This window comes from Nicotiana tomentosiformis, chromosome 9 (assembly GCF_000390325.3).
Source record: "Nicotiana tomentosiformis chromosome 9, ASM39032v3, whole genome shotgun sequence".
Classification (NCBI taxonomy): Eukaryota; Viridiplantae; Streptophyta; class Magnoliopsida; order Solanales; family Solanaceae; genus Nicotiana; species Nicotiana tomentosiformis.
The window spans coordinates 68,017,684-68,033,996 of NC_090820.1; the positions used below are offsets into that span (position 1 = coordinate 68,017,684).

General features: G+C 37.4%; 1 protein-coding gene and 1 long non-coding RNA gene across 3 annotated transcripts; both read left to right on the plus strand.

Annotated features, from left to right (window-relative positions):
* The first annotated feature begins 5,143 nt into the window (after positions 1-5,143).
* Positions 5,144-7,999, plus strand: LOC104089333 (uncharacterized). 2 transcript variants are annotated; one of them, XR_011410885.1, is made up of 5 exons: positions 5,144-5,387; positions 5,496-5,567; positions 5,649-6,207; positions 7,264-7,579; positions 7,665-7,999. It is a non-coding gene; the product is annotated as an uncharacterized lncRNA (long non-coding RNA). The 2 variants fall into 2 exon arrangements; XR_011410886.1 differs by having other exon boundaries at positions 7,668-7,999.
* A 1,166-nt stretch (positions 8,000-9,165) lies between these two features.
* Positions 9,166-9,812, plus strand: LOC108943947 (uncharacterized). The gene is made up of 3 exons (XM_018768529.3): positions 9,166-9,240; positions 9,322-9,420; positions 9,501-9,812. Exons 1-3 carry the CDS (start codon positions 9,175-9,177, stop codon positions 9,807-9,809), a joined length of 474 nt encoding a protein of 157 aa, XP_018624045.1. The 5' UTR covers positions 9,166-9,174; the 3' UTR covers positions 9,810-9,812.
* The last annotated feature ends 6,501 nt before the right edge of the window (positions 9,813-16,313 follow it).

Genomic DNA, 16,313 nt, shown 5'->3' on the forward strand with positions numbered 1-16,313 from the left:
CATTATTTTGTCAATATAATTTTGTTGTATACATATTATGCATGTACTAGATTATGACACCTGACAAACAATGGATGCAACTTATTCATGATCGACTTGATGATGTTTACAAACTCGGGGTGGAGAAATTCTTGGATTATGCTTTTACAAGACTAGGAGAAACACAAACAATACGTTGTACATGCGTCAAATGTGGTAATGCATATTTAGGAACACGTGAGCTGGTTAAGTGAGCCACATTAAGATTCTGAGCTTGAAGATGATAATGACATTGAAGATAGTGATGGTGAAGCTGAAATACATGGAATTTTAAGAGATTTATACCCCAATTTTGATAGTGACAATATGAAAACTGGTGCTGGTGATTTTTTTGAGGAGGAACCAAATCCTGAAGCAAAACAATTATATAGGCTCTTACAGGATTTTGATCAACCACTGTACCAAGGTTAAAAAATTTCTTAACTTTCTACTGTGATTAAATTACTTCACATTAAAAGTATTGGTCGTTGGAGTAATGAGTCATTTACAATGTTGTTAAAAATGTTGAAGGAAGATTTGTTGCCTGATGAATCAAACTTGCCAGTTTCATATTATGAAGTAAAGAAGATTATTCGGGACCTTGAGCTTTCTTACATGAAGATTGATGCATGTAAGAATGATTGTATGTTATATCGGAAGGATGATGAGCTTCTTGAATTTTACAAAGTTTGTAGTACATCTAGGTAGAAAGAGGATAAACATAGTGGGGAAATAAAATTTAAAAGTGGAAAAGAAATACCATACAAGATTTTACGTTATTTTCCTCTAAAACCAAGACTTCAAAGATTGTTTATGTCCTCAAAGACATCTTCTTTGATGACATGGCATCATGACAAAAGAGTAGATGATGGTATAATGAGGCACCGAGCTGATTCAATAGCATGGAAAACGTTTGATGAACTTCATCAATCTTTTGTTGTTGATCCTCGTAATGTTTGACTTGGACTTGCTATTGATGGTTTTCAACCATTTGGAAATTCCAAAACTCCATATAGCATTTGGCATGTGGTTCTTATTCCGTATAATTTACCACCTTGGCTATGCATGAAAAAAGAGAATTTTATTTTGTCGATGCTTATCCCTGGTCCTGAGAGTCCTGGAGATGCAATTGATATTTATCTTCAACCATTAATTGAAGAATTAAAGGAATTATGGGAAACTGAAGTGGATTCCTTTGATGTGTCGACTAGAAAGAACTTTATGTTACATGCAGCGTTGCTATGGACCATTAATGATTTTCCAGCATATGTGAATTTGTCCGGATGGAGTACAAAAGGAAAACTGGCTAGCCCTTGTTGCAATAAAGAAACTTTCTCAATTAGGTTAGAAAATGGTAAAAAGGAGTGCTATATGGGCCATAGACGCTTTCTTACTCTTGATCATAAATGGAGGAATGATAAAGAGTCATTTGATGGCACTAAGGAGCGAAGAGTACCCCCAAAAATATTATCTGGTGAAGATATACTTGGTCAAGTGGCTGATTTAGATAAGTTACAACTAACAAAGGATCCAAAGAAGAAGATTAAAATATCACATGAGAGCAGGGGTGATAATTAGAATAAGAAGAGTATTTTCTTTGATCTTCCATATTGGAAAACTCTATTGTTGCGTCATAATTTAGATGTGATGCACATTGAGAAGAACATATGTGATAATATTTTTGGGGACACTCTTGAATATCAAAGGAAAAACTAAAGACACCATAAAAAACTAGGCTGGATTTGCAAGCGATGAATATAAGGAAAGAATTGCATCCAATAAAAAATGGGGATAAATATGACTTAGCAGCAGCATGTTACATATTATCTCCTGAAGAGAAGCACAAGTTCTGTGATTTCTTAAAAAGTCTGAAGGTCCCAGATGGATTTTCATCAAACATTTCTCAGTGTGTCAACCTTAAGGATCGTAAAATTTCGGCTTAAAAAGTCATGATTGCCATATTATTCTACAACATTTACTCCCACTTGCGATATGTGGAATGCTTAGCAAATCTGTGAGTGAACCACTTATTAAGTTGTCTTTATTTTTCAACATTCTTGGAGTGAAATGTATAAGCATAGAAGAATTAGAACAGATAGATGGCCAAATTCCGAAAACTGAGTGCAAGTTAGAAAAGATCTTCCCTCCTACTTTTTTTAATATCATGGAGCACTTGCCAATTCATTTAGCTAATGAAGCAAAGATTACTGGACCTACTCAATTTCGGCATATGTATCCAATGGAGAGATACATATACTTTATGAAGTCTTTCATTGGTAATAGGGCTTGTGTGATGACCCGATATGTCATATTATGTTTAAAAACTTAATTTTGTGATCTGAAGCCTTAGAAATCTCATTTTTACCCTCTTCTAGTTGCGTGCGCAATCCATACGTGTTTCCGGAAAGCTTTTATATTAAAAACTGTGAAAAATATGAAATTTTGCTTTGAAAACTATTTGAATTGACTTAGGTCAACGTTTTGAGTAAACGGATCCGGATCTGTATTTTGACGGTCTTGGTAGGTCTATATCATAATTTGCGACCTGGGCGTATGCACAGAATCGAATTCCGAGGTCCCTATCTCGAGATATGAAATTTTGATGAAACATTAAAAATTTGAAAGTTTAATGATTTTAAGAATTGACTGATATTTGGTTTTGTTGATACCGGGTCCGTATTTTGGTTCCGGAGCCCAGTATATGTCCACTATAATATTTATGGCTTGTCTGTCAAATTTGGTCAGAAACGGAGTTGATTTGACGTGATTCGGGCATTCGGTTGTGAAAATAGAAGTTTTAAAGTTTTCTTGAAATATCCATTAATTTGGTGTCTGATTCGTAGTTCTAGGTATTATTTTGGCGATTTGATCGTGCCAACAAGTTCGTATGATGTTCTAGGATTTGTGTGCATGTTTGGTTTGGAGCCCCGTGGACTCGGATGAGTTTCGGATAGGCTACGGGATGATTTGATCTTAGAGATTCTGGTTTTTTCTGCAGTTTCAGATGCCTTCTGGTTTCCTTCTTCGCGTTTGCGAAGGCACTCTCGCGAACAAGATGTGTGAACTGGGCTGGGTGGGTTTTTCTCCTCTGCGAACGCGAGACTACTGTCGTGAACACGGAGCATTGGGGGAATTGCTCTACGCGAACGCGAATTTTCACACGCGAACGCGTAGCAGTAGATGAGTTGGACCGGGGGAAACTGAGGTTACACTAAGCGAACATGGGGCTTGTCCCGTGAATGCAAAGGTCAGGGGGGCTAAACCTTCGCGAACGCGTGTAGCCTCTCGCGATCGCGTAAGTCATTAAGGCGCAGCTCTTCGCGATAGCGACAGTGTTCACGCGAACGCAATGAACACTGTTGCCCAATTATACAAAACAGAACCTAAAATGGGATTTTGCCATTCTTTCAAAAATATCAAAACTAAAGACCTAGAGGCGATTTTCCTAAAAGATTTTCTTCCCCAATTTGTTGTTAAGTGATTCTAACCTACTTTCTTTCAATTACCCATTACATTTCATGAGTTTTCAACCTAAAATTTAGGATTTTCATGGTGGAAATTTGGGGTTTGGGTAGAATTAGGGATTTTTGGATAATTGGAATTTTGACCTGGAATTGAGGTCCGATTTCGAAATAAATTATATAATCGGACTCGGGGGTGAATGGGTGAATGAATTTTGGTCCGAACCTCGAGTTTTGATCAAATGGGTCCGGGGTCAATTTTTGACTTTTGGGGGAAAAGTTTGGGGAATCTAAATTTATGCATTGTAATTGATTTCTTTAGTAATATTTAATATTATTGAGTAGTTTGTGGATAGATACGAGTGGTTTGGAGATGGATTCTAGAGAAAAAACGGTAATTGAGCATTGAGTGGCCTTTGGAGCGAGGTAAGTATTGTGTTTAACCTTGACTTGAGGGAATAGGACATGTTTGTCTATTTGCTACATGGTTAGATGTTAGGGAATAACATATATGTGAGGTGACGAGTACTTATGCGTTATAGTCGGGTTAAAGCATGCAGGCGGGGGCTTGGTTTCTTGTAATTATAGCTTCCTTTGTTCATGTTATCCATGTTTAGACTAGTATTGTTAAATTAATCGTTCTTATCATGTTGAATTAAGGCTTGTACTTGTTATTCTATCTCCCTGTTGTTATTTGTTCATTGCATTATGGTAAGGGAGAGTGTTAATGCACGAAGGGTGATGTCGTGCCATATTGCGAGTGTTAATGCACGAAGGGTGATGTCGTCCCATATTATAAGTGTTAATGCACGAAGGGTGATGTCGTGCCATATTGTGAGTGTTAATGCACGAAGGGTGATGACGTGCCACGTTATGAGAGTTAATGCACGAGGGGTGATGTCGTGCCGTATCTATTAATTTATATTGTGAGGCTGAGAGTAAAAGCACGAAGGGTGATGCCGTGCAATTTTCTTCATTGTGGTTACTTGTTTTCACTGGTTAAAAGCATGTTGACTATTCTGGTTATCATTTTCGCTGTATCTCCTATATCATGTGCCCCTTTAGCATGTCCCCCCTCCTAATAGTACATGTTTAGCTGTTACTGTTATTTTCTTGTACATATACTGTTATCTGCATAGGTTTATTATGTGGGTGTCTTGTCATAGTCTCGTCACTACTTCGTCGAGGTTAGGCTCGACACTTACTAGTACATGGGGTCGGTTGTACTGATACTGTACTCTACACTTCTTGTGCAAATTTTGGTACCGATCCTAGCTGATCGTGAGGCTTAGCATCTTGGATTTGCTGTCAGGAGACCCAAGGTAGATCGGCTGGCGTCCGCAGACCCTGGAGTCTCTTCCTAGTTTTATTATTTACTGTTTTCTTACTTCAAAACAGTGTATTTTTCCTTTTCAGACGCTATTTGTAGTAAATCATAGTAGCTTATGAGTTGTGACTCCAGATCCGGGTGGTAGTAATTAATAAAGTTTTTATATTATTCTGCACTCGATGTATTCCATTTTAGCTTATTTGCTGTTATTTACTGAATTGAATAAGGATTGGCTTAATAATTTCTCTAACATCGGCTTGCCTAGCAAGTGGAATGTTAGGCGACATCATGGTCCCGACGGTGAGAATTCCGGGTCGTGACAGCTTGCCCAGAAGGTTCTATTGCAGAGGGTTATTTAGCAACTAAATGTTTGACCTTATATTCAAGGTATTTTCATACAATGGAGGCAAAATTTAATCGCCTTGAACGGAATTATGATGGTGGTGTTGTAGAATGTGATGGAGGTTTAACAATTTTTTTGTGAATCTGGAAGAGCTTTAAGAGGTGGGAAACCATGCAGATTTGATTCATATGAATTTGAGCAAGCACATATTTATATTTTAAAGAACTGTGATGAAGTCCAACTATTTCTCGAGTAAGCAATGATTTATTCCAATAATTTACTTATACATTCTCTAACTTTTTCATTTTAAATGACATATTATTCTTCAACTTTTTGTAGAGAGTTTTCACAAACTCCAGCTAATAACTCTCAAGAAACTTCGGATCGACAATTCATTAGTTGGTTAAAAGAAAAGGTGAGTACTAATTAGAAATTATTGGTTTTCAAAGCAAGTATGCAAATAGTATTTGTTAAATTATGTACTTATTCATGATAGGTTGCAGGTCTGCACAAACACGATGATGGTAAGAAAATGGCAAATTTGGTCTCATTGTCACGTGGTCCTACGCCATATGTAACAACTTTTCATGACTACATTGTTAATGGATATAAGTTTCATGTGCAAGACTATGATAAAGGTTTAAGAACTCAGAATTGTGGGGTGGTTGTAGTTGGTGAGACAGATGAAGAGAATAAAAATATTGATTACTATGGAGAACTAACCGAGATTCTTGAGTTACAATTTGTTGGGAACAAAAGAGTGGTTTTGTTTCGATGTAAGTGGTTTGATATATATGACCAAGAAAAGGGAGTTAAAGTAGATGAATATGGCCTTGTAAGTGTTAACCGCCAACGCTTTCTGAAAACAAATGAGCCTTTTGTATTAGCCAACCAAGCATCACACGTATTTTATGCTGATTATCTTTCCAATAAAGGGTGGCATGTTGTACGAAAAGTTCAACCTCGTGATTGTTTTGACATTATGCAGAAGGAGGATGGTGATATAGAGGAGTTAGATAATTCTACACAAATGAAAAGGAAAAGAACTCATTAAGGTTTGGAACTTTATCGCGTTTGCTTTTAATTTGTTAAATTCTGTTCGATGTTCATACTGGACTCAGCAGATTAGCACTTTCAGTTGCTTGAGAGGGAAAGGTCTCTGAAACTCCATCAATTGAGTGGTTGCTTATTAACTGATTAAATATTCATATATGATAAAATTGGCTTGCTATATATTTGTATCTCTAAGTTTCTATGTATTATTTGTTTCTGCCAATTTTGTGGAATTCTTCTTGTCTAGATTCACTGTTGTTTTCTGTGCACAATGATCTACCTTCATCTGTAGTCAATGATCCTGCTTGTGTTGTTACTATTCGCTCTTTGTACCAAAGGACTGTTCGCGAATGGATAATTGTTTCACTTTCACAGGCTCCTTGTACTAGTCAAGGGCTTCTTCAGGTTTGTTGTTCCATCACTTTCGAGTTTCATGACAATGCTGTGTCACTTTTTTCTCCGTATAACATTTTTCAAGTATGTTTGTTTGTCTATGTTCATTTGCTTGTGCATATGCTCTTGCTAAAGGATTGATGCACTTTGCTTAGGGTGCAAAATGAATAGTTGGGTCTCTCTCTGCTACAATACAGGCGGACAAAAATTATTTTGTTGGAAAAACATCACTAGTCTTTAACATTGGTAAACACATTGTCTTTTTTATGTAGAAGTAAATATTTTATGTGCTGATGGTATTTTAACTTTATTTAGTAACGAACATACTTTAAATATTTTGTGTGCTGATGGTATTTTAGCTTTATTTAGTGCTGATGGTATTTTAGCTTTATTTAGTGCTGATGGTATTTTATGTAGGAGTAAATATTGTTATTACTTGCTATCAGTGTTTCTTCCATCTTCTTTAGCCAAGGTCTATCGGAAAAAAGTCTCTTTTTATCTTCCAAATATTATTTCTTGTTAACATATTTAGGTCGTAATGCGGTCTCATGTCTCAAAAATAGTCAGAGTGCTAGTTTGCAGCACTTTTCTTATTGACAAATTGCTGAACTATTTTTTCTTGTCGAGGTAGCTTAATAATACTCTGCTTCCTTTTTTTGTATTAGGTTGAGATGAATCCATCAAAATCTCAGAAGTTTGAAATGGAATCAACTTCGAAGACTGATAAGCATTCATACGTTGCACCTGGTGCCTTAGCAAGGGGACGAGGGCAAAGCTTCAAAACTTTGGGTTCGGTAAGAGTAAATGCTGAACAGAGACTCCCGATTGGCAAAAGTAAAAATTGTAATGCAGGAGCTTCTTATCTGAACGAGCTAGCTCAGAATAAGAGTCTTGCACCTCCTGGTTTTGATCCAGTAGAATATGATATTTTCCTCCCGCAAGAAGTTGAAGTGATGCAAGACACCCAGAGAAATGAAATAAGTATTTCACTATTTCAAGTTGTAATATATTTTTTGTTGTTATTGCATTGGCACTTTTTTATTGTTTGACTTAAATTTGAAATTAGCAGGTCCATGTGAATCTGAAAAGGCAAAAAAAGTGAGAGGAAAGAACAGGTGTAGAAATGTTCTAGGACTCAAAGTTGGAGAAAAGTTGAGCGTCACTTTCTACCACAATCGAGTTGTTGGGAAGAATTCAACCTCAATTGTGAGACACTTAGGTATATTAGTTTGTGACCGTAATATGTGCCCTTTGCGCGTACACTCATGGGCGGACATCGAAGAATATAAGCTGGACCATATGTGGGAAGCTGTTACCGTAAGAATTTAAAGTATTACCTTGTTATTTTGCCTTCTCCTTTTCTTCTTTCACAAATGAAAAGAAAATACTAGTGACTTTACATCATTGCATCTATCGAGTTCTTTTTTTTGGTTTGTAAGAATTCGAAAAGAAAATTAAATGAGTAGAAACATATAGTTTATTGTGCTTTCCAGAAAAACCCCAATATCCTACTTCTTCTGCATCATAAACTGAGAAAAATATCCATTTCTCTTTAGCATCCAAAGATAAATAAATAAATAAAAACATGAAATTCCTGGGCAGGAGGTGAGACTTAGGGAGATGGACAAGCAACTGTGTAAGATAAGTTTGATGTGTTTGTAATGACACATCAAACTTTCTTGGGCAAACTGTATGAGATAAATTTGACTTCACTCTCTGTAGTCATATCCAATTTTTCTTGGACAAGTTATAGATGGTGTACTCTCATTGAGAGTAATTCAACTATGGCCTTCCAAGACATACCAAATACCACTAGGAATAATAAGCTGAAAGTAGAAATTCATCAGCATATATAGTTATCGTCTTCTATTTTATTTATAGTAAGCTGTCAGTTGGTACAATGTTAGAATATATTTCAGGTGACATGATTCTTTATAGTTATTTTAGGACTTAGGTGACTTGATTGACATTTGACATTACTTAATACTGAATGCCACTAGGAATTCAATATGCAGAAGTGGAAACTCCTCAGCATATATCGGTGCAGTCTTTCTGTTTCATTTACAGTACGCCTGTAGGGACCAACCTGGAAACTTGTCACTGATACTTTGCCTACCAAATTTGTCAATTAGTAAAAGAAGGCTTTGCTGGCTAACTCTTATAGCAGCCTGCTTTCCTACATCAGATAGAGCGAAAATGCATGTGCTTAGAGAACGTTGAGCTTGTTGTACAACCACTAATGAATATGTGCCTTCTCCTTTCGATAGAGTTTTTCTCATTTATTAACATTTGTTCCTTAAGATTCACGTTTCTGTGAGTAAACTTTTTTTTGTATGATAGTTTGGTGCATAAACTGATTGACCAATGATAATCTTTGATGCTTTCGTTCGTTTAGTCTTTAAGTTAGAGTACATAGAGAAATGATTAAGGATAGCATCCAAAGATCAGTTTCGTTATTGAGTAATAATTAAGATCCACAATGAGGTTTTTCCTCCTAATGAAAGTATTTGCTAGAGATGGAAACCTACAAATATAAAGAACACATTTATAAATCATATCGATGAAACTCAGTGAATATGTCTAAGTTGATTATGCCTCATCGTATGGGTAGCAATCCTATCAGAGAGATTATTTATGAGCTAGTAAATAAATCGTGCTATTGTATTAAGAAACCCCCTCTTTGTTTAAAAGAAATTGCTTGACTTGTTTATTTAAATACAAAGGGAGGCAAAGATGGTAATCCACCAGATATGGCGACTAGTTTTTTTGAGACTCATAAGAAGGACGATAAGCTTGTCGAACCTGAAATCAATGAAAAATATGTATGTTGATTGATAAATTTCATTTTACACCCTTCCTTTTATCAAAGTATTGCATTATTTCAAAGATTATAATCTTTTAGGCTGAAATTCAAGAACCGGTACAATCCGAGCCGTCTCTTACAGACATTGAGGTTGTAGAAAGGTGCTTTGGACCTCAATGCAAGAGCAATGTAGTTGGATTTGGGGGTGGGATAACCGCTAAGGAGTTAAAAGGCGGTAATTCCTCTAAGGCTGCACTGTTGGATGAGCTGAATGCAACTCGAAAAGAAAATCTATCACTAAAAAGACGCCCGGATGAGTTGGAGAATACAGTTGCACAACTTGCAAGAACATACTCTGGTCAGCCTTCATCAACACCATCTTCAACTGAACCAAATAGAGGCATCTGAAAGGTTAGTAAACTTTTACTAACTTTTTACAATTATCACATGTCACATTCATTTATTTAGCCACCTTATCACATTTATTGCCATGTCTTTCTTTCATTGTTTAACTTGTCACCTAACAGTATGTGATGTTCTGCCTTTTACGGGAAATTAAGTATATGTACGAAGATTAAGTTTGTGTTAAGAGAAAAAGAGGTTAGTGGCACTGCCGCTTCAATTAGATCAAATTAGAATCATTACATCACTCAACTGTCATGCAACGTAACTGCAGAAAACTAAAGTATCATGGCATCATTTGATTCTGAATAAAAGATTAAATAATCCCTGGTATCTGTATTTTGTCTCAGAGTAGAAAGCTTCTTGGAACTTCAGGATTAGAAAAGAGCTAAATCAGGCTGAGAACCTTAAATTAATTGCACAATATTATCTCTACTCAGAAACAACAAATTATTGCACTCTTTGTTTCCTCTTTCTCAAGTATAACTGCAGCATAACAATAGAACCCAAAGATAACCCCCAGTTTAAGAAATACTATCACGTTTCAAGACCAAAATGATTTCATGTCAGAAGTCTTTTTAGCAGCTTAAGTGGCTAAAAGGAATTGTTTCTTGTTTGATATTTTTTTCTCAATGTAATTATGTGTACTGATATGTTTTGTTTGCTTATAATAATTTCTGTTTTTAGGAACTTGTCTCTTCATTGTTGTTGTCTCCTCCCCCCCATACTATTAGGGGAAAAAGGAAAAAGGTGTCAACAAAGGCACATCATCACCGGAGATGGTGCTTACATTTGATTGTGGTTTAGCTCTTTTTGGGACTTTTTAATCAAGGTTATTTGAATTGCAGAAAATTTTGTGTCTTATGATTTAGATTTATAATCGCCAAGTTTGATTTATTTACTCCAGTTGTTCAATTAACACGGTGATTAAATTTATTCATTTATTTTTTAAAATAAAATAGTTAGAGAAATTTTTACTATAATGACATGAGCTTGTTCTTTTAACAAATTAAAAAGTTGAAGAATGAATATGTGATTGAAGAAAGTACAAAGCAAGTTGATGCATATTTGATTTTATAGCTTTCTTAATGGTTGTGTAGGGATGTTGTCATTTGTACATATTGTCACGGTCCAATTTCACCTAAAAGTCGTGATGACGCCCAACACTACAGCTAGGCAAGCTAACTAGTAAATTTAACATATATTGACTAAAATTTTAAATCCAAAAAAAATAATAAAATATCAAATTCTACCAATGTGTGTGCCAAGACCTAGTGTCACAAGTGTATGAACATCTAGTAGATTATACAAAACCTCTAATACTGTCTGAAATAAAATAGACAGAATGAGAAATACAAGGAGACACACTAGTAGCTGCAGAACGGCTCAGAAAGGCAGCTCACCACTATGCCCATCGATAACGTGGGTGTAAGACGATAGGTCCCCCACTAGTACTTGCCTCAGGTCCTGCACAAAAAGTGCAGCAAGTATAGTATGAGTACGTAAACAACGTGTACCCAGTAAGTATCAAGCCTAATCTCGAATTGGTAGAGACGAGATGGCCGACTTTGACACTCACTATGGGTCAATAATAATAATTGAAATACAACTAGAATATCTAAATCAACATGATTCACAAAATTTACAATAATTTATTTAACCAGCAGAAATAACCAAATTCCTTCAAATGCAACAATTCTCAATATATTAATTACATTCCTTCAAATGCAACAATTCTCAATATATTAATTACATTCCTTCAATTCAAATAATTTCCAATTTATCAATTAATCTGATTTACAGGAATAACAATTAATTCATTAACAAGCAGGAATAATAATTCATTAAATTCCAAGGATTCTCCAATTTATCAATTAGCTTCGCAAGCTGAAATAAACTATTAAAGTATCATGTAATTATTATTATTAAGCACGATTTCTGTCGAGGATGTACGGCCCGATCAAAAGTGTCGTGTACACTGCCGAGGGACGTGCGGCACGATCCATAGATGCATCTATCCTGCCGAGGCGTTCGGCCCTATGTACCTCCGAAAGGAGAGTATATTTATTATAAGATAAATTCGGGAGGAAGAACAATTTCTCTTAACAATTAATTAATTTAAACAGAAAATCAAGTATATGAGATTTCCATCCTTTAATATTTTTATCTAACAATTCACAATATATTCATATATATCAATTAATATTAATTAAACAAAGAATACAATTTACACAAGTAATTCATGCTTTGAGTCCTAAACCACCCGGACTTTAGCATTTATAGTAGCTACGCACGGACTCTCGTCACCTCTTGCGTACGTAGCCCCCGCAATTAGCAACAATTAATTAATTCAATCCCTATCGGGTAATTTCCCCCTCACAAGATTAGACAAGAGACTTACCTTGTCTCAAAGTTCACTTTCCGATTACTACATCGCGTAACATTCTCGATTCGATGCCGAAAAATCCGAATCTATCCAAATATTATACAAAATAATAAATATATGCTCAATAATTCGAAATTCATCTATTAACTAAATTATCCTATCTAAAATGGTAAGATTCCTAAAATTCATCCTGGACCTACATGCCCGAATTCCGGAAATATTTGGATGAAAACGTTACCCATAATCTCAATAACTCAAATATATAATTTCTATCCAATTCAATAACCATTTTCGTGGTTAAAATCTCATTTTTATAAAAATCTAGGTTTTTCACCTAAACATTTGATTTCTAAGATTTACTAGTTGTAATCTACCCATAATCTATGTATTTAACTCGAGGGGTGTAGAATTAACTTACCTTCAAATTGCTAGTTGAAACCCTCCTCTCAAAAGCTCTGAAATCGCCCAAATGTGGAGAGAAAACATGCAAAAATGGGGGGGGGGGGAAGAGTTCTCGTTCTTTTAAGCTTTCTGCCAAACATGCCTTTCGCACCTGCCGAGGTTGGAACACACCTGCGGCTCCGCACCTGCGGAAAATCCTCGCAGGTGCGAGTTCCACTCGCCTGACCAATCCTCGCACCTGCGCGTTTGTAGGTGCACCCAATATTCCGCACCTGCGATGGCAGGCCTCCCATTCCTTTTCCGCTTCTGCGAAGAAATCTCGCATCTGCGAGTGTCACTCTTGCGAGCTTCTGTCGCATTTGCGATTGTCGCACCTGTGACTGGCCAAGCGCAGGTGCGATTCTAACAGTAGCTGGGAGCTTCGATTTTGGCTCCTAACTTCCAACTTGGTTCGAGCCTCGTCCGATTGGCACTCGGGGCCCCCGGGACACCGCTCGAACATACCAACAAGTTTGAAATCATAAAACGGACCCGTTAAAACTCTCGGAACGCGTAAAATAACATCAAATCTAAGAATCATACCCTAAACCAAATTGATTCAAACTTAAGAATTTCAAGTTCTTCAATTTACTTCCAATGCGCCGAAATATACTTAAACTACTCGGAATGACACGAAATTTTGCGTGCAAGTCTTAAATCACTATACGAAACTATTTCCAAACTCGGAATTCGAAACGCACTTCAATTACTCAAAAACCTACTCCAAACCAAATTTCAAGAATTTTAAACCTTCAAATAGTTGATATTTTTACTATTAAGCGTCAAAACGCTCCCGGGTTATCCAAAACCCGATTCGGACATACGTCCAAGTCCAAAATCATCATACAAACCTATTGGAACCGTCAAATCCCGATTCCGGATTCGTTTTCTCAAAATATTGACCGAAGTCAAACTTAGTCATTTAAAGCCAACTTAAGGAACCAAGTGTTCCCATTTCAACCCAAACACTTCCAAATCCCGAACCAACCATCCCCGCGAGTCATAAATTAATAAAAGAATGTTCAGGGAGTTTTATTTTAGGAAACGGGTTTCTAAGAGTTAAAATGACCAGTTGGGTCATTACATTCTCCACCTCTTAAACAAACGTTCGTCCTCAAACGGGTTTAGAATAATACCTGGAGTGCTAAATAAGTGAGGATATTTTCTCCGCATGTTCTTCTCGGCCTCCCAAGTCGCTTCCTTGACTGGTTGGCCCCTCCACTGGACCTTTACTGCAGAAATCCTCTTGGACCTCAACTGGCGAACCTGTTTATCAACAATGGCAAATGGCTCTTCTTCATAACCCAAACTCTTATCTAGCTGAACTGTGCTGAAGTCCAACACATGTGACAGGTCAGCATGATACTTCCGGAGCATAGATACATGGAAAACTGGATGAACTCCCGATAGACTGGGAGGCAATGCAAGCTCATAAGCAAGCTCTCCAACTCGTCTCAACACCTCAAATGGGCCTATAAACCTTGGGCTCAACTTGCCCTTCTTCCCGAATCTCATAATTCCCTTCATCGGTGAAACCTTCAAGAGAACTTTTTCACTTACCATAAATGATAAACCATGCGCTTTCTGATCCGCGTAACTCTTATGTCTGGACTGTGCTGTACGAAGTCACTCCTGAATCAACTTTACCTTTTTCAAGGCATCCTTCACCAAATCAGTACCATATAACTTAGCCTCACCGGGCTCAAACCATCTGATAGGCGAACGGCATCGACGATCATATAAAGCCTCAAATGGAGCCATCTCGATGCTGGATTGGTAACTGTTATTATAAGCAAACTCGGCCAAAGTTAGGAAACGATCCCACTAACCTCCAAAGTCAATCACACATGCCCTGAACATATCCTCCAAAATCTGAACTGTCCGCTCTGACTGCCCGTCGGTCTGCGGATGAAAGGCTGTACTGAGCTCTACACGAGTCCCTAATTCACTTTGTACTGCTCTCCAGAAATGTGAAGTAAACTGAGGGCCTCTATCTGATATGATAGAAATTGGCACATCGTGCAACCGAACTATCTCCTGAATATAAATCTGGGTCAACCTCTCTGAAGTATACGTAGTCACAATAGGAATAAAATGTGCTGACTTAGTCAATCTGTCAACAATCACCCAAACTGCATCAAACTTCTTCAAGGTCCGCGACAACCCAACTACAAAGTCCATAGTAATTCATTCCCATTTCCACTCTGGTATAGTCATCTGCTGAAGTAGGCCACCTGGCCTCTGGTGCTCATATTTAACTTGCTGGCAATTTAGACACCTAGCTACATACTCAACTATGTCCTTTTTCATTCGTCTCCACCAATAATGCTGCCTCAAGTCACGATACATCTTCGTAGCATCTGGATGAATAGAATACCGAGAACTGTGTGCCTCCTCCAGAATCGTTTTCCTCAGTTCATCCATATTAGGAACACACAGATGATCTTGGAGTCGCAAAACACCATCCGCACCAATAGTAACTTCCTTGGCACCGCCTCGTAGTACCATTTTTCGAAGAACCATTAAGTGTAGATCATCATACTGGCGAGCCTTGATCTGATCAAATAGTTAAGACTGAGCTACGACACATGCAAGAACTCGGCTAGGCTCTGAAATATCTAGCCTCACAAGTCTGTTGGCCAAGGACTGGATATCCAAAGCTAATGGCCTCTCTTCTGCTGAAATGAAAGCCAAACTACCCATACTCTCCGCCTTTCTACTCAAGGCATCTGCAAACACATTTGCTTTACCCGGATGATATAGGATAGTAATATCATAATCTTTCAGTAATTCCAACCATCTACGCTGCCTCAAATTTAGGTCCCTCTGCTTGAACAAATCATGCAAACTGCGATGATTAGTATAAACTTCACAGGACACCCCATAAAGATAATGTCTCCAAATCTTAAGAGCGTGAACAATTGCAGCTAACTCCAAATCATGTACTGATAATTCTTCTCGTGGGGCTTCAGCTGACATGAAGCATATGCAATAACTCGCTTTTCCTGCATTAATACACAACCCAAACCAACACGTGAAGCATCACAATACACTGTATACATCCCCGAGCCGGAAGGCAATACTAACACTGGTGTTGTAGTCAATGCTATCTTGAGCTTCTGAAAGCTCACCTAACAATCATCGGACCATCGGAACGGAGCACCCTTCTGGGTTAATTTGGTCAAAGGCACCGCAATAGATGAAAAACCTTCCACGAATCGACGATAATAACCTACTAAACCCAAAAAACTCCTGATCTCGGTCGCCGAAGTGGGACGATGCCAATTCTGAACTGCCTCAATCATTTTGGGATCAACCTTAATACCCTCGCCCGATACAATATGCCCCAAAAATGCTACAGAATCTAGCCAGAACTCACATTTGGAAAACTTAGCATATAGCTTTTGTTACCACAACGTCTGAAGCACCACTCTTATATGTTGCGCGTGCTCTTCCTTACTGCGTGAGTAAATCAAGATGTCATCAATAAAGACAATGACAAACGAATCAATATATGGCCGGAATACCCTATCATCAAATCCATAAACGCTGTCGGGGCATTAGTTAAACTGAAGGACATCACCAGAAACTAATAATGACCATATCTAGTCCGCAAAGCAGTCTTCAGAACATCCAAATCCCGAATCTTCAACTGATGGTACCCCGACCTCAAGTCGATCTTA

Excerpts from the sequence above, each read along its gene's own strand:
- LOC108943947 (XM_018768529.3), top strand. The coding sequence starts at position 9,175 with ATGTCTAAGTTGATTATGCCTCATCGTATGGGTAGCAATCCTATCAGA. Across the intron at positions 9,241-9,321 it reads GAGAGATTATTTATGAGCTA|GGAGGCAAAGATGGTAATCC; the intron begins GTAAATAAATCG and ends TTAAATACAAAG. Across the intron at positions 9,421-9,500 it reads CTGAAATCAATGAAAAATAT|GCTGAAATTCAAGAACCGGT; the intron begins GTATGTTGATTG and ends ATAATCTTTTAG.